The sequence below is a fragment of the Cylas formicarius genome, unplaced genomic scaffold (assembly GCF_029955315.1).
Source record: "Cylas formicarius isolate icCylForm1 unplaced genomic scaffold, icCylForm1.1 PGA_scaffold_4__25_contigs__length_36172078, whole genome shotgun sequence".
NCBI classification, from domain to species: Eukaryota; Metazoa; Arthropoda; class Insecta; order Coleoptera; family Brentidae; genus Cylas; species Cylas formicarius.
In genome coordinates, this window is record NW_026844334.1 from 12,649,875 (window position 1) to 12,672,873 (window position 22,999).

General features: G+C 34.0%; 2 protein-coding genes across 4 annotated transcripts in view; one reads left to right on the top strand and one right to left on the bottom strand.

Annotated features, from left to right (window-relative positions):
- Window positions 1-6,734, top strand: part of LOC132701094 (protein Peter pan) — a 41,399-nt gene extending 34,665 nt beyond the window's left edge. Inside the window, exon 5 of the mRNA XM_060668773.1 lies at window positions 6,676-6,734. Coding sequence (XP_060524756.1) covers window positions 6,676-6,719 — 44 coding nt within the window. The 3' untranslated portion in view covers window positions 6,720-6,734. The remainder of the gene's footprint in view (window positions 1-6,675) is intronic.
- The window catches only part of LOC132701093 (semaphorin-2A), an 836,804-nt gene that overhangs the window by 30,682 nt on the left and 783,123 nt on the right, over window positions 1-22,999 (bottom strand). For all 3 annotated transcript variants that reach the window (XM_060668770.1, XM_060668769.1, XM_060668772.1), the window contains one exon: window positions 9,619-9,726. In XM_060668770.1, coding sequence (XP_060524753.1) covers window positions 9,619-9,726 — 108 coding nt within the window. The remainder of the gene's footprint in view (window positions 1-9,618; window positions 9,727-22,999) is intronic.

Here is a 22,999-nt window from a genome sequence, read left to right on the forward strand (position 1 = left end):
ATAAGACAAAATCAGAAATATTATATCAAAGATCTGGAAAAGATGAATCCCGAAAATCTTTTCTCTCTTTTTGAGGATATACCGCGAGTCTCTGAATCAGTTTTTAGCTAGGACGGCGATGACCATTAAAAAAAAGTTATTATAAAAAATAACTTATTTGATTTGAATAACATTCGAATCATCTTTTCCGATGCCGCTGGTAAAAACATCAATAACTAGGACAATCATTCGGATTATTCGCAGGATGACGGAAATCTGGAAATGAATGAAACCCTTGCCATCTGGAGAACAAAACTGACTAGAAAATAACAAAAAATTCTCAGAAACAACTGGTCCTAAAGATTTATTTCTATAATTGTTCTAATTGTCCCCTATCTAAAAAAATGCATTTCTGAAAAAATTATGTGCAATTCAAAACCCTGGTGGTGACTCAAACGTCAACAAACGCAAATTAAATTCTTACATTAATTGGCCTAAATATTTTTATTGCGACTCTTGGTCATCAAGACCTGAACTTAAAGACCAGTATATTAGTTCTATTATGACAAAGGACAGATTCGTGTGGTTTTTAGGTCACATTTACTTGGGCTATAATTCGCTTTTGCCCGCTAAAGGTTCAATCAGTGACAAATTGTTCGATTTTTGATAGACATACTGACAGACATAGAGCATACTATATGCCGTCAGAAAATCAAAGTATAGACAAATTTATGGGGCGTAGCACCCTAAAACAATTTATGCCGATGAAACCAATAAAACAAGGCTACAAGGCTATATGTAGCAATTCCAAATTTATAGTGGGAAAATAAATGATATGTGCTGAAAAGAAATTAGGAGCCCATGTAGTGAAAGATTTGTCCAGAGATTGTTTTTAATTAGGTGCAATTGCAGAAGTACTTCCAAGCTGATCTGATTTATGATTGCGGGATAATTAGTTAATCGAAAAGATCTTCCGCAAAATATGAAAACCGATACGGAATTATCACAAAGAGGGGACTCAGACTGGTGGGTTAGCAAAGATGGATTAGTATTTCTCAAATGGAAAGACAGAAAAATCGTCTCATTTCTCAGCAACTACCACAATACCTTAGAAGCAAGTAAAGAACCAAGAAAAGAGAAGGATGGTAGTAGCAAAGAAATTAACTGTTCAAGACTACAACGCTCATGTGGGTTATGTGGATACAATGGACATGCTGAAATCAATTTTTGATATTGACCGTAAATCAAAAAAATGATCACACAAGATAATGTGGTATTTTGTGGATATGTGTGTGTTTATATATGTATGTATGTAAATTCTTACATCATTTTCAAACATAGAGCAGAATCTCAGGTTCAGAATGTGAAAATATTGGGATTACCTGTAGCTGCTGGGTTGATCGCTGTCGAGAAGCTATTGCAATCTAGATCCTCCCCACTTGTGATTTATTATAAACGTATATACGTCCCTTACGAAGTAAGACTCGATCAATGTCGGTTCATTCGAAATCAAGGCGTTGTGCGTTGTGCAGCACTGCTCAGGAACCACACAAGATAAAATGGACTTACAGCATATGCGACGTTAGATTATTTTTTAGAGCAAAAAAAAAATTCTCATTTGTACCATAAAAGAAAGTTATTGTAGAGTTCATTAAATTTCTGTGTAAATAGAAAAATTTATTTTCGTCAATTAAGTGCTTTTTTCCGACTTCTTGAAACCCAAAATGTTTCTTTAAAAACCAAGAGTTTTTTGGAATGAGTAAAAATGAAATTAGGTAGTATTTTTTTTAAACAAAGGGTTAATCCATATAGCGATTAGATAATAGTAATAATAGAGGTCGTAAAGTGGGCTGTGATATTTTGCTACGGAAGGGAAAATTACCTACCGCGCATGCTCCGATATTTCGTACACTAACCGGTACTATCTCTAAATATTAGTTTATTTTTCTTGAAAATGTACCGTTATTTGTCGAACATCCCAGGAGACGTTTGAAATGACCTACGCGCATATTGAAGATACCTCCTTAACATTTTTTGATGCTGTGTGCTTTAATTTTACTTATAATTTTTTTGAATTCGAAATTCGTCTCGTATATTTCTAACCTAAACCTAACAGAATTCGGCATTACATTTTTTAAAGTTCCAAACGTCGATGGAACTATGTATTGTGTATCTCAACCCTTTTCGAATAATAAGTTTCATTCAAAGTATCATCTTATTTTAATTTGCAGTATAACGTGTTGTGCTATGCCGGATAAACTACTGGACATCCTGTACACTGTAAAATGCTCGTAGGGCGTTTATTTTACAAGCGGAGAACTTTAATTAGGGGCAACACAGTCGGTTTGCGGTTAATTTGGTTTGGCAATTCATTTCGAATAAGCTGATGTCGACGCAGCTATTCAGAATATGTTGTGAAAATTATCGGTTTAGCAACGAAATGTTTTCGGTAGATTTTAGCCCTGGTGTTTTGTTGATTGTTTGTCCGTGTTGTTTTTCAAAAATGTACTAATGGTCGTAAAAGTAGCCTAGTATGCAACACATTGATAAACTTCAGTCCTTCGTTTATTAAGCACTTGCTCCTCTCGAGCCAAATTAAACACGTTACTGAAACTTTTATATAGGCTCTAAAAAAACACCCTTTATTAACCTAAAGTTGACTACAAGGGCTGGCTTGCCTCAAAAGTGATTCGCTCAGAAGTGAATACTTATTAACCCGCCTGGGAAAAAGAATAGAACCGTGCTGATAAAAGAAGCACGTGTATCTGCACAAAATCGATTTGATTTTTGCCGGAGATGAGCAGGCATCGGTAATGCATGCAATCGTGAATGTTTAATACGGCACGAAACGCGAAGGTAAGGGGGCAAGACGTCTTATCGCATTTGCCAGTAGCTATTCAACTTCGCTCCCGTTTCCCGCCGAGTTACATTTTCCGTCAGTCAGGGACGGATTAGGCTAAGAATCGGTTCCCGATAATAAACCCGAACCGAGCCGAACGAAATCGATTTTAGATTTCGTTTTAAACGCGTAACGTTTTCGATTAGAGTTTAAAAAGACCGCGGCTTTATTCAAACGCGAGGAATAATCCAACTTACAATCGAATTTTATTCAAGAGACCGACCGCCAGGTACCCTCTTACAGATGGAAAAAGTATTTAAAATTGGCAGATCTAATATCAGAAGGGATGATATTCTAAGAGACCTCTACCACTAGCGAATTTATTGGCACAAAAAGCTAAGCAACCTAAACAAATTGTTGGACGAACACCTGAAAGAGTGATATTTCCGAAAAGAGGCAGATGACGTCCAGTAAGTCTGAGAATTTGAAGAGAGTCATACTATGTCAGACTGACTAGGAGGGAGCAGCCGACTAAAAGTACAGGGAACGCAATTTAATGAACTCGAGGAACTCAACAAACTCTCTTTGAAGGAAGTGAGAGTACTATTGAGGGAGTGAAGATGTGCGAGCAGGGCTGTAGCCATTAAGATAGGGACGTACGGCAGAAAGATTAAAAATATCAGGATTAACGAAAACTGCGGACCATTAATCACTCTCCTGGATGGTTTCAAAAAGGGAGCTTACCCATCCTCTTCTCTACTTTTTTTGCTGTCATCATCCAGAACATTGTCGCTCACAGGATAGTTCAGACCAGATTATAAGCGAGAGTTAGCCATTGGTCTATCTATCATTTCGATCTAGTGGATTTATTGTGACCTTCTAAACGCAGTGTGTTCGCCGTTACTAAATAAAAATGCGCTTAGATTAGGTATTCCCCTTGGTTTAATAAGCAAGTGGTCGGTTGCTTCTGTTGAGAAGCCGCTATTATATTTTCACACACACGCACACATTAACCTGCATTTTGCTCCATTAATGATCTAAGGCTGATTAGCTTACTACCTGTGTTAAACAAGGTTCTGGAGGGGGTTGTCTACTTACAGCTCTATCAATTTGTTAAAAATAATGACACTTTATCTGTTTTTCAATCGGGTTTCCTCCGGGACACAGTATTGCAATAGTATTGTTAAATGTGACGGATCGAATTTTTCAGAGTTTAGATGACAAACTTGCTACCATACAAATCCTGCTCGACTTTTCTGGAGCTTTTGATTGTGTGGATAATTCACTTTTATGCGCTAAATTGCAATACTTTGGACTCTCTGACGATCCACTGACCTTCTTTTACAACTACTTGCAAAATAGAAGACAAGTCGTTAGGACGACAGCTGGGATGTCTTAAAGTTTGCGAAGTGGTATCGGGGGTGCCTCAAGGATCAATCTTGGGGCCGCTACTATTTTTACTGTATATATTTGATTTGGGTACCGCGCCGCAGTTTTACCAATCTCAGTCATATGCTGACGATATCCAGCTTGTTTATATTTTCGATCTGTTCCATTATGATGAGATGGAAGCAGATTATTACTTATAGTGAAAGACATGCTTTAAGGTTAATTCCTGCTAAAACTTAGGAACCACTAGTTGCTCGCGAGTCTGCAATACACTTCCTGAAAAGATACTTGCATTTTGAGATAAATGGGAACCGTTGTTGTTTGCTACCAAAGCCAAAAACTTAGGAGTAACGGTGGACGTATCATTAAGATTTAGTGAGCGCATTTAAAATTTAAGACTTTACTTAAACTCTATATGCTATAAGCATGTATGGAACTTTAAAGTTAGGAAAAACTATATGTCATATATTATGTCTGCATTGTCATATGGAACCGTTTTGTTTTACCCATGTTTTACACTTCTTGATCATCAACGCGTTCAAAAAATAGAAAACAACTGTTGTAGATTTGTGTATGGGTTATGGAAATATGACCACGCGTCCCCTAAAATTAAATTGTTGGAGTGCTTGAGAATGAACAATTTATGTGAATACCTATTCGCTGTGCTAATATACAAGATCTTAAGGTCTTCTGGCCATACTTAAAAGTTAAGCTAGTTTTTCGCTGTGAAACCCACAATATAAATATTAGGAAGAATACACTAACTGTGTCTCAACTAGGGATGTTCCGTTACCATTAAAGTATCGATACCTATTCATTTCGATAGTACTCAAATCTTTTTTCGATACAAGTCAAATAAATACTCCTAAAGTATCGATACTTACTCATATCGATACTTTTAGCACTTTATTATTATTTACTATTTAACAACGAACGTTGAAATACAATGATTAAAACAAAATTAAAACGTTTGGGTCCCGTTAAGCATGTACTTTAAAACAAAAAACTCCACGATAACATTGGCATAATAAGCCGGTGATTACAATAAATAAAATTATTCTTAAGCAATCTCTTGTATGTTTGACAATTTATGTTGGTTGACAATGAAAAAAAAATGAAGGACGGACGTCTTTCTCGCGTTTGGCTCGGGCTCGGTCGAGTGAAGTCGGACGAGTTCGGCTTGGCGAACGCGAGACAACGCGTCACCACAGATCAGATAGATATTATGTTTGTCTGATGCGTTCCGTATAGTATAGCGTTCCGTATAGTATAGAAGGAGATCTAATTTCCAATCCAATAGGCAGAAATGCACTCAGACGGCCCAGAAAAAAGTTGTGCAGTCAACCAAGATCCATCAAGATGCTAAAATTTGTAGCACTAAATAATGATAAGGGTTTTGTTGACTTTTAAATTCTGGGTAGTGGAATAACCCTCCATACTTCCATGGGGCAGGACAATAAGATTGAACTAGACACTCCACATGGTGAGTCAAGGTTATGGATCGCCCTTTTGATCTCGTACCCACCATAACCGTATTGAATGGAAACTTCGTAATACCATTAACGAATTAGTATTATTATTATCAACAAATTTTCCGGTTTCTATTTGGCATTAAAAATTAACGCTTTAATAACCGATCCGAATGTTTTTTCTGCAATTATTCCACCTCTTTCTCCGTAACCTACATCGAAGTATATTGGCTACATGAATACGTAATACCCCCACCCCCCTTCCTCCATCAATACATTCGCTAATAATTCCCCCGCGTTCTCCGATGATGGATTTTCAATTATTAAACAAGTACGAGTGTAAATGCAAGCTCGCGCCATTACGGCAAATTAATATTTAGCGCTACTATAAATAACTAGGAATTCCGTTCATATTTAAAAGCTCGACGCTTACATGTGTACGCGGCATGCATATGCATGTGTGTGCGAAACGCCAGAGCGCCACTTCCATATTATTATTAAAAAGCCTTTAGGAGGCGCGTTACGTAGTTTACCTTTTGGATTAATTATAACGAGGAAACGGTATTGTTTTGTTAATGGCGAGTCGTTGTTGTTTTGTTTGGGGAACGTGCACATATGGCGTAACACTCGTAAGTGTTTTACGATTTTCAACGCCAGCCGCCCGCACCGGTAATCGATTGAAACGGCGAGCGAGACGACGAATCGTTGCGATTAAATGAATCGATAATAATTCGCCGCGAGCCGTGCACGCAAAATATATTCTTTCATTGCAGTCGTTGATCATATTTGCTGCTGAGAAATAGAGGATATATTAAAGAAAAATAACAAACTTAAGAAGAAAGAAACGAAAAAAATATGCCTAAATCTTAAACGCCAAATGTTTTAATTTTTGGTGGGTTGATCGAAAAAAAATTAACAACTATCAACTAATAAAGGAATTATTAATTAATTATCAATGATAATTATAGAATAATAACAGTACTTTTTTCATTGTTACAGGTAGCATTTCAAATAAACGTTTAAAACGGGAATTAGTCCAATAAGAAGGTCTTAATGTCGCGTACTATCCCATGGAAACAGGTTAAAAGCCGAATTAGCCAAAGGCCACCATATATAACGTTTTAATGAGGAATGTTGCAAAATGGGCGTCATAAAAAGTGCTAATTGCGGCTATTTAAAGAGTGATGATTATAAGAATATAATTGAATGTGTTAAAAAGGCCTCTAAAAGTGTTCAATAAAATTGTTAAAAAGCAGTATATTTCATTTGAAATAAATTTGTAGTTTTTAAATGATATTTTTTTTGTTTTGTTAGTTTTGATTAATGTTAGTTAATAAATCTACAAACGATTATAAATGCGATGTCAATTAACTGTAAAATATTATTTGACTAATTCACCAATTATTCAAGTGTTAACAGATGTAGCAAATCATATTTAGCGCTTTCGAACCGGATAATAAAATCAATCAGGACTGACAAAGCACCTGACAACACAACACAAAACACAACCAGACACAAAACAATAGCAGAAGTAAAAGCAAAATATAAATCCCTAGAATTGCCCAGATCCGACTAGTCCACAGGACAAACAAGCCTCACCCATATACTTTTTCTATCAGAGTATAACCAAAAATCAGTTAATCATAGGAATGATCTTGTATGGTATAGAAAATATCAAAAATTTCAACAAATTTGCATCACAAAGTAGGGGTTTAAGTTTTTTATCATCAAGATTTAGGGGTGGCAGTAAAATGAAAAGCAACTTTGGACTTTGCACTGAGAAAATACGATTTTTTAAATAGAATTTTAGTGAATCAACGAATCATTAAGACCGCAACTTTATTCCTAGGGTCTTATATTTCAGAGGAACAAGAGTAATAAATTTTAAATGTAACGTTGGTGTTCATGTACTTTTAGAATGCAATCTGTGTGTTAAGGGCATCATTTTCTTCTAAACTACGACCCACACACTGTTCTACATCTAGTAGCTTCAATTGAAAATTAGCAAAAGGAAATTAGATTCTTGTTATATTATACGTTCCGGTTTTCGCGATTATTTGGGTTATTTAAAATAACTGCAAAAGTATTTAAAAGTAAGTATTGTCCAGAAAATATAATAAAATTTGCCAAAATACAAAGATAAATAAAAAAAATTAATAATTCGAAAGGCATCGCAAATTCTCACAGTAACGTATTGTTATTATTAATAATAGAGAAATTCAAAAGGCCATTGTCTATAAAACCAATTGAATAAAACTCTGAAAAATGCATCGCGCGAATCTATTAAAAATGGAGGCGAAGTCCGAGGCAAAAATTATATTTGCCCGATGAATTTAACATGGCGTATGTTGTCCGCCATTTTTAACGTTTATTAAAGTAACAATGGCCGGGCGACCAATTATTCTCCGAAAGATGAATACGTAATCGAAAAAAGGCGGCAATTTGAACACTATCCACACAAAAGGATCATAAAATATTTAAAGAGTTCCATGGTCGGGTTTAAAACGAGCCGTTTTTTCTTTTTTTGCAAAATGTAGGTCAAATCTATTTCTCGGCGCCCACGCTGCGTTCGTTTTTGCTTGAATATTGAATCGGTCCAAATTACCCGTGATTATTCTATTTGATGTTTTGGCGCGACTTTTAAAGAGTCACACGCCATTTGTGTTTCTAAACGGTAGTTTTTAATTAGAGTTGGATGAGGTTTACTTGTCGCTTTCAGTTTACACAAACACAAAATAAATGATCTGCATATTGTTTACAAGTTGACGCACAATGTTTCAAAGCCAAAGTGAGCCAATACATCTTAAGTTATATGGATCATGTAAGGCATTGCTTTAAGTATTGATAGACTCCAAACGTTTTGTACTCTGAATAATCTGTTTTTGAACATAAATAAATGGCAAACTATTGCTTTTGCCAGAAACAAATCAGTAGTAATTTTAATTACAAAATATTTAACCAGTAGACCACATCAAGCGCCTGGAAATTATTATTAATTCCAAACTAGTTAGGTTACGTAGTTAGGTTATTTGGTTATATTGCTAGAAAATGTGCAGTTAACAAAAATATTAAGACTATTGATTGCTTATTTTACGGCTTTGTTCTCGGCAAACCGATAGCACGGGGTCTATAGAGATCGCTTGGAAAGGGATCAAAGTAAATTACAAAAATTTATCTCATTTAAGAAACATTTCATGTTCCAAAAACGTGAAAACTTTATTATTATGTCAACTATTTGGGGAAGGCGGAGGACACAACTTTTCTTTATAAAATTGAAAATTGCTGCTATGATGCTCTCTCCATTTTGGCAAATATTCAATCAAATGTTCTCTTACAAGATTAACTCTGTACAAAATTATCCACTCTTTAGAATAGCGAGAATTTGAAATGTGATACATAAGACCATATATTTTTTCTCAATACTTTCAAAAGACTTTTGTTTGTTTTACAAAACCTTCCTGATAATCTATAAACATGGTTTGTGCTATTTTTTGGTTCATTGTTGATTGAATGAATTAAAAATAAATAGTATGAACGCTATAAAATGTTTTTTTACTCTCCATTCTCAAAGTTAACGTAAGTAAAACGTAGAAAACTTACCACAAAGGATAAACAAAGCAATCATTAACATATTTAAATCAAAATTTGGCTTGTTATTTTTTTTATGAATTAGAATATGACTCAAAATATGTAAAAGATTCCGCATTAATTTTTGCTATAATCTAACTTTATAAAATATTTCAAATTAATACAGTATGTATGTTTCCAATCAACCAATCAATTTATATACTTTTTAAGAATTTTCCAAAGCGATGGAAGCGCTCTGTAGGCAAACATTTGTGCTCAGTCGGATGGCAGTGAGGCAACCGTGCCGACCACCTCTTCGCATCATGCGATATATTTCAAGAATTATGATCAGTTCATTACTATAAATGCACTTACGTTAATAACCCAATCTTTCGGATTGTGTGCGTTTGTCCCGCATACGTAGAGTCGTTCTCCATCTCCCATTGATTGGATGACACGAACGTGATTTCGACAGTCGAAGTGCTGAAAATTGAAAAATATTTGATCAGTATTAGAAAATAAAACTTATAAATTTGTTGGGTCATCACACAAACGTGATTATCAACAGTTACCACAAGTACGTATTATGGGGTATATTCAATTTAGTCAGATCAATTTATTGGTCCAAATATTGCAACTGTTATGCAGTAGTCGTTATATCTTCCAAATTCATGAACAAAAAGATTTAATTTTCAGTTAAGTATGAAATCCCCAAAAACCCATTGAAAAGATACAACAATAATTAGTTTATACACACACAAGATACACATACATACACCACCTTAAGTTAATACATACATATTCTAAAATTAATAACAGTAACTTATGTTATCATAAACTAATTTTTGTAGTGCTCTATACGTTACCCGGTCCAGAAGGTACAGGACTCTTGTCTAAAGTTAATTTATGGAGTGAGGAAAAGAGATCCGCTATGCATCTGCCATTACCTTGCTATCGCTGATTGGCAAAACATGCTCCTCTTATGAAAATTACTAATTAACAGGTCATTAAAAGTAAAATGTCCTTTTATCTTTATAGAAAAATTAACTTCAACACATCAATACAGAATTTGATAAAACGTGGAAAACCTCGATTTGTAATCTTCCATTATCGCAAAGAATTATATATTTCAAAGATCATATTAGTATAATATAGCCGTTTGTATGAACTATAACAACTAAATAACTCAAATATTTATAAATTAATATCATAAAATCGCTGTTGTAATCGGCAATATTATTACCTTATTTTTGTTGCCTTTATGTAATGTAATTTTGATGGTTGTAACAATAAATATATTATTATTATTATTATTTTCTGCTCGGTAGAGACTACAGGGACAATACTTTTCGGACAATTGGATAGCTGCCTAGAATTGCCACCTTCTGGGCTTCGATCTGGTAAGTATAGTCTAACTTGAAATGTTTGAGATGTTTCGCTTTTGTGTACAATCCCGTTAGTTGAAATAATGAAAGGCAGAGTATGGACCATTTTTAAGTTGTATAGTACTTTTAGTTCGTAGGAAAACATCCAGAGGCACGGCTATATCAATAACGTATCCCTCGCGCTGTGCTTTGTTGATAATAATAATAATAATAATAATAATAATAATATTATTATTATTATTATTATTATTATTCGAGCCAGGAAGTGAGTCACTGGTCGGTACAGCCGTGTTTCCGAAATAGACCAAAAGACCCCAGGAATACCGCCTTCTGCATTTTGCCCAACAACACTTTCGTAGTTGCGCGGCACGCCGGTATTTGGTGTAGTTCTCGTGCTGTGCTAGCATGTATTCCTCCCATGCAACCAATGATCAAAACCACAAGTTTCTCTGTGTGCCCAGCATAAATTTGTCTAAGGTCTTCTAGCAGCTATTGAATATTTTGGTTTCTTTTCCTGCTCCTTGTTTGCTATGTTTTGATCACCAGGGGCCGAAAATTCAATCACGAATAATTGCTTCGCTCGATGATCCATTATTATTATTATTATTATTATTATTATTATTATTATTGATATTATTATTTCACACTTATCAGGTGGCTGTTTCAGTTTGTTGCCAGAAGTTGTGACTTCAAGGTAAAGGGGGTAGCAATGTGTTCCCCGGACTCTTCAAAGGGGTTTATTAATTTTGCATGTAGAAACCATTTGCAGAAATTTAATCTGTATATTTCTTAAATTCCATAGGTTTCTGATCTTTTCCACTAATGGTCAGAGTTTTTTTCTTTATAGGATTTTCCTAGATTTTCGTCAAGCGGTACTGAGAAGTCAATTATTGTGGCCGATTTGACATTTTTGTCCAGCACGATCATATCTGACTTGTTATGTTGCACTTCTCGATCTGTTATTATTGAGGTATCCCAGTAGGCTTTGTGTTGTTCATTTTCAACAATGTTTATATTTATATGATGATGTTTTTTTCGTTTTTAGTAGTTAAATGATAGCGAGGTGTACAATGAGTGTTCTGAACGTCCATTTTCAGTATGTGCTTTTGGTGGCATCGAGTGGCACCCACATAATCCTGAATTGCATGCAATGAACTTTCAGTCTCCGAAAGTAAGTATCTATATGTGAGGTAAGTATTCGATAATTTAAAATCTGCATCTTATTGGTGTAGTGAGTTGTAATATCAGCCATGCAAAACTTTTTCTTGTTCCCGTCGGCGAGGTTTCAAGCGGAGTATCTACTGTCAACCACGACCAGACACCGGAAAATAGGTACATTTTATTTTTAAAGTATTTTCATGGAGTTTGTGGCTCATCAAATAGCACGCTCTCCATATTGAATAGGCCGCGGCAGCCTTCTTTTCTAGCTATGTATAGTAGTTCAACCGTAGATTGATGGGTATTCGAAATTTGGTAAGCGTTGTTCGTACCTGTCCATCTAAATGTTGTATTTCTGTTTTTGTCCAGTCTATTACGCCAAATGAGTAGGAGGCTCCTGGTATTACTCATCCGTCAATGGCATGGATTTTATTTATAGAGTTCAGTTGTGTTTTTTTTTTATCAAGAACGTATTCATTGTCACTCTTTTTTAACATAGCACTTAAGGAGTTAAGCGCTAGACAGGACTATGTTGGAATTGGACTATTGCCTTTGAAAATACCTCCATTGATTTTAATCTCATCTGTTCTGTAGGCTTGAAGTTTAAGTAATTATTATTAATTATTTTGTTTTTACGTTACACACGGACCTATTTTAAGAGAAATTCGGTGTTCCTACATTTAACTTACGCTGCGGTATTGCTGAATCAATTGTTTGAACTGAACTGAACTGAATTGATAAAGTGCTCATTTCTTAGAGAATTGAATTAATAATCTGGCAAGAAAGGGTATCAGAAAATAAGGCATCTTTCATGATGCGAAGAAAGCTCATCCAAAATCTATTTTGGTCTCGTTTAAGCTTGCACGTCGATACGCCAAAATCCAATGGTTATGGATCTACCAACGACGGCAACAGGGGCAGGAAAGCTTTTCCCAATTGTCAAGAATTTGCAGAGATAACAGGTGTTTCTTACAGTGTGATATATCGTTTCTGGATTATTCTTATCGCTATCAATTGTCAGCTTCCAATAAACTTATCTAAGTGTGAAGCGTACTGTTTCGAGGCTGGCCACATTTTCATGGAAACATATCTATAGTTTCCAATGCCTGCCACAATTCACAAAATTATTGTACATAGTAAACAAATCATTGAAAACCATGTGTTGGCGATAGGTTTCTTTGTTGAGGAAGCTTCGGAGTTAAGAAGTAAGATGTACAAATCAAAATTGAAAATAAAATAGCTGCAGCCTGAAGTTCAAGATTTATTGAATCCCTATGAATTCAGTCTTGATGATGGTAAATTAGAAGATTTAGATGGGGAGTCGTCGAAAGTAGATAATTTTTTGGATTCCTTAGAATTGGATAACTTAAAGTTGGGCAGTAAACATTTGTGAAGTAGGTAAAATTGTAAATACACCTATATGTAATTTTTCTTTCAAAGGTAGTGTTTTGGTGCCCGAATGATTTTTCAAATGCAAGCAAATGCAATGCAATTTTATAAAAGTGTTACACAATATTTTCTTCTCAAATTTAGTTAACTGATGATACACGACGATGCACGTTCTACTAGATTCACAGATTAGTATTATATTAGTTTATTTTTTTAATCAAGTTCAGTCTCTTAATAGAGGTTTATTCAAAGGAGTACGTGTACCATTCTGGGATACATATGCGCCTATAAAAAGTATCCTTGGAGTAACAGTAACAATTAAAACACGTTGTGGTGGTGTGGGTGAATTTTGAATATTCGAGTCCCATAGTTACCAGCAAATAGAAAGATCGTCCATTAAATATAGTAGCTTGTTTTTCATATAACTCCCCTTTATTCGTAAAACAGTTTCAAAAGCACGACCCTCGTTCAATTATTAAATTAAAAAGTTCATGACGCACGACTTCCTAGTCGCGTAGCATTACAGTCTGGAACTTCTGGGGTAATAAATAACTCGGATGCTGATTCGTATCAAATTCGATGTCGGGCATACACATACACACAACCAGACACACATACATGTATATGAACTGGTACGCGGATGGTTTTATATGAAGTTATCCCGGAATATAAAATAGGCCCGTATGTAAAATTGTCACGTTACAAGTTAAAATTTATAGAACAAGTGGATAACCGGAGTAACTTTTCATGCAACGGGATTCGCGAGATTAAATTAGATGCCCGTGGGTTTAATGGCCTCGAAACCACCATGTTACGAAGTTCTCGGCAATTTGAAAAATTAGGGTTACCTGACTTTTCCGAAGTTTTCAGTGACTTGAACGTGACATTTTTGGCTTGTAGAAGCAAAGAAATCGTCAAATTTCACGAATTTAATAAACAAAATTAACTTAAGTTACAGGCCCGTTAAAAACTTGTACATTTTATGGAGCTAAATCACGCTATTACAATGAAAGAACTGCTTTTCCTGCTATATCATTTATTCATTTATTATTATTTTTCATATTAACGATAATTTTGTATTATAACAATATGTTTTTTACAAGGTCTTGATAGCTGGAATTTGTCAAAAATCTTTTTTTTAAAGGTTAACTTAGTCTAAATTTGTTATGATTAAAATGTTTTATTTGGTTGTACACAATAGTAAGTAATAACAGTAGTGATTTGTAAGATTGAACAAGTATATTAGTAAATATGAAATGGCGAGGTTAAAAAAATACAAAAATGAAATGAATGCAATTTTTTAAAAAATGTGAATGAAATGAAATTTTAGGCACAATTGTGTTTATTTTTAAAATTTTTGTTACTAATAAAAATATTATTTTTTTAACGATTTAATCCCAAATAGAGAGAATAGAGAGAAAGACAGAAGTATAACAGCTAGAACCATTCAATCAAATCAGAATTCTAGTAAGGGGTGAATAAACTTTATTAATTTGCACGATGGTAGGGTATGCGGAACATTGAGTTTTCACAACTTCTGTAATTTGCGTTAAATTGTATGCTATGTAAAAGAGCTGGACAATAAACCCAAACATTCAAAGTTTTAAAGAGAAAAAATAAATCACCCTGGAATCTTTTGAAGAGTATCAATATCGAAGGCCTTAGTTAAAATACTGTAGTTGATCTGATACCCATTATAGATATCTTAAAAATACTTTCTGAACGGGTTCGATGTTATCTATATGGTAGGCATAATATGGAGACCATACCACAGATGCATACAGTGCAGTCTATAGCGAACCAAAAAGATATAGAGGAGTCTAAAGCAATGTAAGGTAAGTTGGTCACTATTGCGTACAACAAACCCAAGGAGTCGCATAGACCGCAAAATGTGGCACAAAACTTAGTTTAAAATACAAGAAAACACCCAAGTCTTTAATGCAGGTGACGGTCTCGATCTCGACTCCATTAATGCTATATCGGTTGTGTACCAGACTGAACGAACGACTAAAGCTAATACTAAAGCATTTTTTTACATTGAACGCAAGACTATTAATCTTAGACCGCGTCCCTCTGAAGCAGCAGAGCATCCAAGCGCGATCCAACCCCCCTGATTATCTTCAAATCATGCGCAATCAAAAGACACTGCGATTCCGAAACTACACCAACAATATCATTTATAAACAAGTTAACAGTGTAAGAACCTTGGAAGACTCCCGAAAAAATATCAATTTTACCTGAGACATAATTATTACTACGAACTAACTGAGCACGACCAGATAGGAAGCACTGAATCCACTGCAAGAGCCCAATGCCCAAGCCGATAGCTCTAAGCTTAGAGACAAGATGCACGTGACCCACACGATCAAACGCCTTCTAGAAATCAGTATACAGATAATCCACTTGACCAAGCCCCTGATCAGCCAGAATTCCCCTGCAATGCCACGAATCTCTCTCATCAAATTACTTATCTAGCAGCAGATTAGGAACCAAATATCTACTATCGGTACCAAATAGCTAAACTTCCCAAAGCCTTTAAAAATACCTGAAGACAAGGACAGATTAAATATATGCTGTAGTGGCCTACTGATGGAATCCCGTCCGGCCCATGCGAAAATACAATCTGCAAGTTCATAATACTCTCAAACGCATCGGTAAGTGAAACCTTCATGAAGTCTAAACTGTAGTCAAAACTATACTTTCACCCTCATACTCTTCAAAAGTAGAAGCAAAGTGCTTTGCAAACAAGTCAACAATATCCTGACCACAGTCGGCAACCTCGGTACCCAAATACATATTACTGGGATATGCACTTGACCTCCGCAAACTATTTACATGTTTCCAAAAAGATTTGGGGTCATACGTGACTTCCTGATTAATTCTCATTATATATGCACTGTAGTCACTATTACTACTAATGATAATAATAATAAGAAAATTACCACGCTGGTGCAGAAGGCCTAACAAAAGTTGTGAGAAGACAAAAAAAAATTAAAATCAATAAAAATTTTACAACAACAATTTAACAACTTATTGTAACATTAAGTAAATATTAATACAAAAAACACTTATATTCAAGGTATACTAGGCCATCCTTAAACATAACGCAGATTAATTTAACTATGTTTCTCATGTATTTATCTAATTTGAAAAAAAGAACATAATATTCTACCAAAAAAAGAAACGATTTTATATAGTTACAATACATTAATGAATCTGTGAATTTGACTTATAATAAATAGCCACTTTGAAACTTAAGTTACAATTTCGCATCAATAAACCACTTAGTTAATTTTTGTTTAATGATTTTAATTTTATTCTATTTTTCAGTTCTAGAGGTAGTGCGTTATGAATTTTTTGACCAGTATAAAAGTAATTTTATTGTCCAACAGTTTAAAGCGTGTTTCATACTCGTGAGTTTTTGAATTAATCAGTAAGTTATTTTTTATTAAGAACATGATTTATAATATAAATTTTTTATGTGAAGTATTTGAAATTGAGTCAAAATTAAGTCAGCTGGATATCGCAGATTTAACTTAAATATAATTTTCAAAATTCTTTTTTGTATTGCGTAAATGGGCTGAAGAGTTGGCTGATAGGCAGCACCCCAACCATTTATTCCATAAGATATAAGTGATTGTTGCCGGAATAAATACATTAGAAACTTTTTCACTGTTCGATATGAGATTTGAGCCAATATGAATTCCTAGGTAGGTAACATAATCAGTTCTAAGTAAAGACCAGCAAAGTTTATTGTTTGTAGGTAGTCGATCATTACAATTTGAAAAGGGCAAGTATTGTGTTTTATCTATGTTGATTCTTCGTAAATTATTGTCAAGCCACTGTGACATAAGTTGCAAGTCCGAACTAATGCGGTTCTAGACTTTGTTCCAATTGTTATCGTCAACAAACAAAACTGTATAATCAGCAAAGAGATGATTTTACCGACAAACATGAATAGTAAGAAGTTGAAATGTATATAAGGAAAAATATGGGTCCTAGGACTGTACCCTGTGGAATTCCATAGGCTTACTGAAACAGTTATTAATCTGTACTATTTGTTGTCGATTTTTCAGCTAACTTTCAATTAGTAAGTGAGCAGGTCCTCTTATACAAGCTGAATATAGTTTAGTGAAAAGCCACGAGTAGCTTACAGTATCGAATACTTTTGCCAAGTCAATGAACACTGCAGCACATTGTCTTGGCATGGCATCATTAGTTGATTTGTTATCAGTAAAACCAAACTGGCAATTAGATATTATATGATTTTTACTAAGAAAGCAAACTAGCCCAACTTTTAAGGCTTTTCGAAAATTTTAGTTGCATTAGATATAAGACTTATTGGTCTGTATTTCTCAAGAATATTTTTTTCTCCTCTTTTATAAATGGGTTTTATTAAAGCAATCCCAAACTATTAATGGGGCTCACAACCCCGTATAAATATTCCTCACGTGCCAAACGAAACAAGCTCCGTCGTATTTTTAACAATTCTTTTTCGCGCGACTATGGAGTAATTTTCAGTTTGGCGAACTTTAACGTCGATTCGGAACTCGGTATGTCGTGCACCTTAAAAATATCTGCCCGGATATTTTCCGTGCGTTAAAAAAGTGCCCCGGCGAACTTTTTTAATTTACCAAACTTGAAAGTGCAGTTTATTGTCGAACGAAAATGTCGCTATATTCGACTATACGGTTGCGCGAAAATGCGAAAATGCAATTTAAGTTTTTAACATCTAATGACGATGTTATTTAACACGGAGTTTGAACTTAATTTGACATTTATCACTAGTTAAATCGCTATTAACGAAATTATTTCTGAGGCGTTGCGCACCTTTGACGAATGATTGTTTGATTAGTTTTAAGAGAAAAAGTTTGCGTCTGAAAGATCGTCGTGTTTGAAGTGTTAAAATTGTATATTTATGTTTTTTTTTGTGATGTTCGATATGTCGATGTCGAAATTTTTGGACATACGAAATTTCGAATTTGATTTTAGTATGCCTCTAAATCATATACGGGTTGACAATTTTTCTCAAAACTTTTAAAATATTTTTTTTAAATCCAAAATTATTTGAATTCACATATACTTTAAAAATATTATATTGTTATATATTCAGGATGTTTGTATTTGGACAATTAAGATCTTTCTTATATTAAATAATAAATAATAATAATAATAAAACTTTGGTTCAAAAGCCAACCTTTCCTAAATATGGAGCTTCAAATATGGCGGAAAATAGGTAGAACATTAAAATATTACTGAAGGAAAACACAGTTTCTGCATTCTTTTTAACGAGTTAGTTGAATTAGACTTCCCCCATCATTCTTCTAAACTAAATTTAAGGAAAAACTTGACATGACATATTTATTTTAATTTTATGTTTTTTGAAAAAAAAATATTTTGCATGAATTAAATATTTATTAAAAAAATATTTTTGAAAGGTAAGGTTTACAAGTTAATTGATAAATTTTGGGGCAAAATTGATGGCGCTAAATTAGTTTTCTAAAATATTTTTTTTTGCATGCAATGCTTCACATTTTATTTTTTATTTGGAGACTGTAAGTTTTATGAAAATAATTACTTAAGAAGAATGAAAGGGGTGGTCTAATTCAATCCTCTCCACTTATTTGAATTTTTTTCTTAAAATATGAAGAAAATGTGTTTTTATAATAGTAAATTCGTAATATTTTATTGTTTTTATTTTCGTGTTAATTAAAATAATGGTTGGCTTTATATCAAACAGGGGATCATCCTCTTAAATGTTTTCAATCTATATATTATCCTATATCTAAGTCCTTCGATATGTTTCGAATTTTATGTCAAAAGTGACGTTGCCAGCTATATTTTTCTATGAATTTCTCTCACTGACTGCCTTTTTATATATTATATATTTTTATATATTTGGCGTTAATTTCCTTGTAGGAAGAGTGCTACTTTAGTGTTCTGTATTGCTATTTTAAAAATAAATACATGTTTGAAATTGAAATGAAAAATCGTTAAATTCTTTTTTCAAAAATTAAATACTCCATTTTTATAATTTTGTCGTATTTAGCATTATAAACTTTGCGTTACGTTCCCTATTTCAAAAAGGTAGAATATTTGTAATAAAACATTTTTCCTTTTCCGTTTTGTTATTAGTTGGCTAGAAAAAAACAATCGAGCACTACAGAAACGTCATTGTTTTGACTTTCTGTGTAAATCAGTGTTTAAAAGTTTTGTGCCATCTAACTTTTTTTTATTGTTCTTCTATTGTTGTGATTATTGATATTTTTATTTTATTATTATGGTATATTATGATTCTTCAAACAATAGAAGCAAGTGAAAGCTCAGTATTGGCGCAAAGAAATTATGTTATCATATTCCTTTTAAGACATCATTCAAAAGATTTTAAAAAATCTATTTTTACACTGTTTTTGTATATCCGGATTTGCTTAGCAAATGTAAAAATGTTTTTGCCAATATTTGTTCCATTCTTCGAAATTAAATAAATTTTAATTTAAATCTTAAATTTATAAAAAAATGACAGTTGCTGCGCGATTGTTTTTTTTTTCTGTCCTGTTTGACCGTCATCTTTTTAGCCTATTTATAGGCGTATAGCATTTCTACAAAAGCAAAAATGTTTTTTTTAATATTGGCAAACCTGCAATTTATTGTAACAAGGTACCTTACAAAAAATCACCCTCTTTTTTAATACTAAATACGATAAAATTATAAAACTGAAAAACCGAATTTTTTATTTAAAATTACCTTGCATTTACTTATTTTTAGAATGTCAACATAAACCACTAAAGTAGATTTTCTTCTAAAAGGAAATTAATTCCTAACCTAACCTAACAAAGGTTTTCAGTAGGAGAAATCGATAGATAGATAGACCGGTCTCTTTTAACGTATAATTCAAAATATGCCAGAAATAGTAAGACTTAAGTATATTATATATTATGTGGAATATGTCTAAAATTATCTATTTCAAATAAAATTGTCCGCGAAAATTCAAACACACTGCATACGCTTATCTTGAAGGTTTTTTGATGATATGTTTTTAGATCTTTTAGGTTTTTAAATTTAAAATTACTATTTTTTGTTTTATTGTATTGTATTGCAATAAAGTATCGGTTGTATTAAAAAAAATAGTCCAAGGAGGAGAAATTTTCACCTCCCATCGTCGATTTCTAATTTCTCCCCTTCTGCCGCCGCCCGAAGAATCAAGGTACGTTGTTCGGGTCGCGGGGATCATTTTCCCCCACCGGAGATATTTCAGGAGAACGTAACGAGACGGTAGTTTTTAAAATTTATGGGACCACCTAGTAAATTGGAAATGGCTGTTAACCTCCAGCCGCGTAGAAAATACTGCCGAATATCGATTCCTCGGGGAGCGACTTCTTACGAGCTAGGAAAAGTTAAGTTTCTCGCATCGCTCCTCTCGGAAGGACTCGATCGAGTCCGATTGCCGTTGAAAATTGCCGTATTACACGCTGCTGACCGCCGGGACTGTTCTTTTGTCCGTTTCGTGATACTTCAAACCTGGACGATTCTTAATGTGGATATAAAACATCGTTTCTTTTGAAGACCGGTGATTCGGATGGCTCACGAATCCGATCCGTCTTTATTTGCGACGTGAGAGCGAAGCTACCACGCCGTGATGCGACGGCGCACAGTTTTGAAATCAGGCGGCTACGCGAACGGAATACCAGTTGTCCGACGGTGATATTGAGATATCAAAGTTTCCAAAGTTCAAATAGCAGCTTACAGCTATGACGCTGTTGCAGATTTTACAATTTAATGAGACCACTGGCTGTAAAAATGTAAAGTTCCTTTCGAAGTAAAATTTGAAATAGTGGGGTTGTTTTTATAGGGCGTTTGTATTTTTTGTTGTGTTTGATATTGTTCGCTATTCAGTGCCTCTATGGATTGATACCAATGCTCCATATTAAAGACAAAGTTTACCGATTTCAAAACAAAATACAACATAAATAGGTCAATTTTTCAAAGGCTATTGTAATAGTATTTACATATCTTCTATATTCCTCCTGCGTTGGTTGCTAATGAATCGAACTTGCTGGCGTTTCGGACTCATTGTCTTTGGAAGGTTGTGTTGTGTATTTTGTGAAGGAACTCTTAATATCTCATGTGGAAATTATTAGAGAAAATAGCAGATGTAAGGTGATCTGGGTTCAGTGACTGGAGTTGAGATAGGTTTTCGGCTCTGTAACCAAGAGATGATTTTTAGACCGGATGGTGATGTGACAATACATTACGATCTCTGACTGTGTACGTAGGTTTTCTATGAACAGAATGACATAATATTCCGTCTGATATTCTGTTAATAAGATAAGAATGGAAGATCACCGTTAGTTCCTAATTCAATAGTATAAGGTGTGTATGTTAGGATGTATAGAGTTTAAATGGCTAAGAAAATCCCGGAGGTGTTCTTGACCATGAGGCCAAATAAGCAAAGCATCATCAACATAGCGTTTCCATAATTTTGGTTTTGGATGGAAGGTGTCGAGGGCTTTCTTCTCAAAAGCTTCCATAATAGATTCGCCATAACTGCAGAACCCAAAGCTCTTTCTGACGTTCGTTCGTAAATTTGACGTTACAAGAAAAATATGTTTCAGACAAGCATTTTTAAATTAATATGAGAAGGAGGTTTGGTTCTAGATTTTACGAATTTGTCAATTTTCCCTATAAAGGGTTTAAATATAGAAGCTAGATATTTTTCCAGAGATTATGTTGGTGCCGACAATAGGTCGAAGGTCGATTTTATAATAATATATTCGCAACTTCTCGACAAACCACCTTTACAACTCCAAGCAACGCGATTTATGGATACTTAGTCTTCTATAATATTTCATTGGCCTGTCATTTTATAAGTAGAGCTTTTAATTTTTCTAGTTTGACAGCACAATGCAAAAATGTCTTTTGGGTTATTGACATCTAAAATTACTAGTTTTGCATTTAATAATACTTCGTCTCATACAAAACACCGGATTCCACATTTTTTCACCTTAAGCCACTTCTTGCGCCATTTTCTACAAACCACACACGGTAAAAACTGTTAACAGAGCAACGAAAATGATTTATTGTTGCAAATGGAAAAGGTAAACATTACAAAATACTTCCAAACGGCCACATTTGTTTACAGTTGGTAGTGACATCATCTGTGGATGAGTGGCAAAACTAAATCCGAATGTATAATAATAATAATGTATGTATATGTATATATAATAATAATAATGTAAAAATGTATAATTTAGTTCTTATTTATTTAGATGTCAGTCTAAATAGCACCCCAAAACTTGCAATGCAAAAATTTCCCTCAACTTATTTAAATGCTTTTTTGTTTAGTTTCCATCTCGTACATTATTTTGGAAATTTCATAAACTGTACTGTACTGACTTTTTTGAAATATAAAGTTTATTACTTATTACTTTATTACTTTTTTGTGTGTTGTGTTCGATCTACAAAGAGCATTTGACTTGGTCGATGTTGATATTTTAGTGGACAAGCTTTAGTCATATGGTATTAGAGGTAACGCTTTAAGTTGGTTAAGATCTTTTCTTGGGGGTCGTACGCAGTTGGTTAAATTGCGAGATACCTTAGGATTTACATCTCTGATTCCAGGTCAGTGAATTACGGTGTACCTCGGGAAGTTTACTTGGTCATTTATTGTTTATAAATAATGTGTTTCCATCTTTCCCCCATACTTACTTATGCCATACTTACTTTGCCCTTTCTACCCTTTGTGCAGCATCGTCTGATCAACTTAGCATTGCAACCAAGACAACTGTTGAGCAAATGAAACATTATGCAAAAATGAACAAATTGAT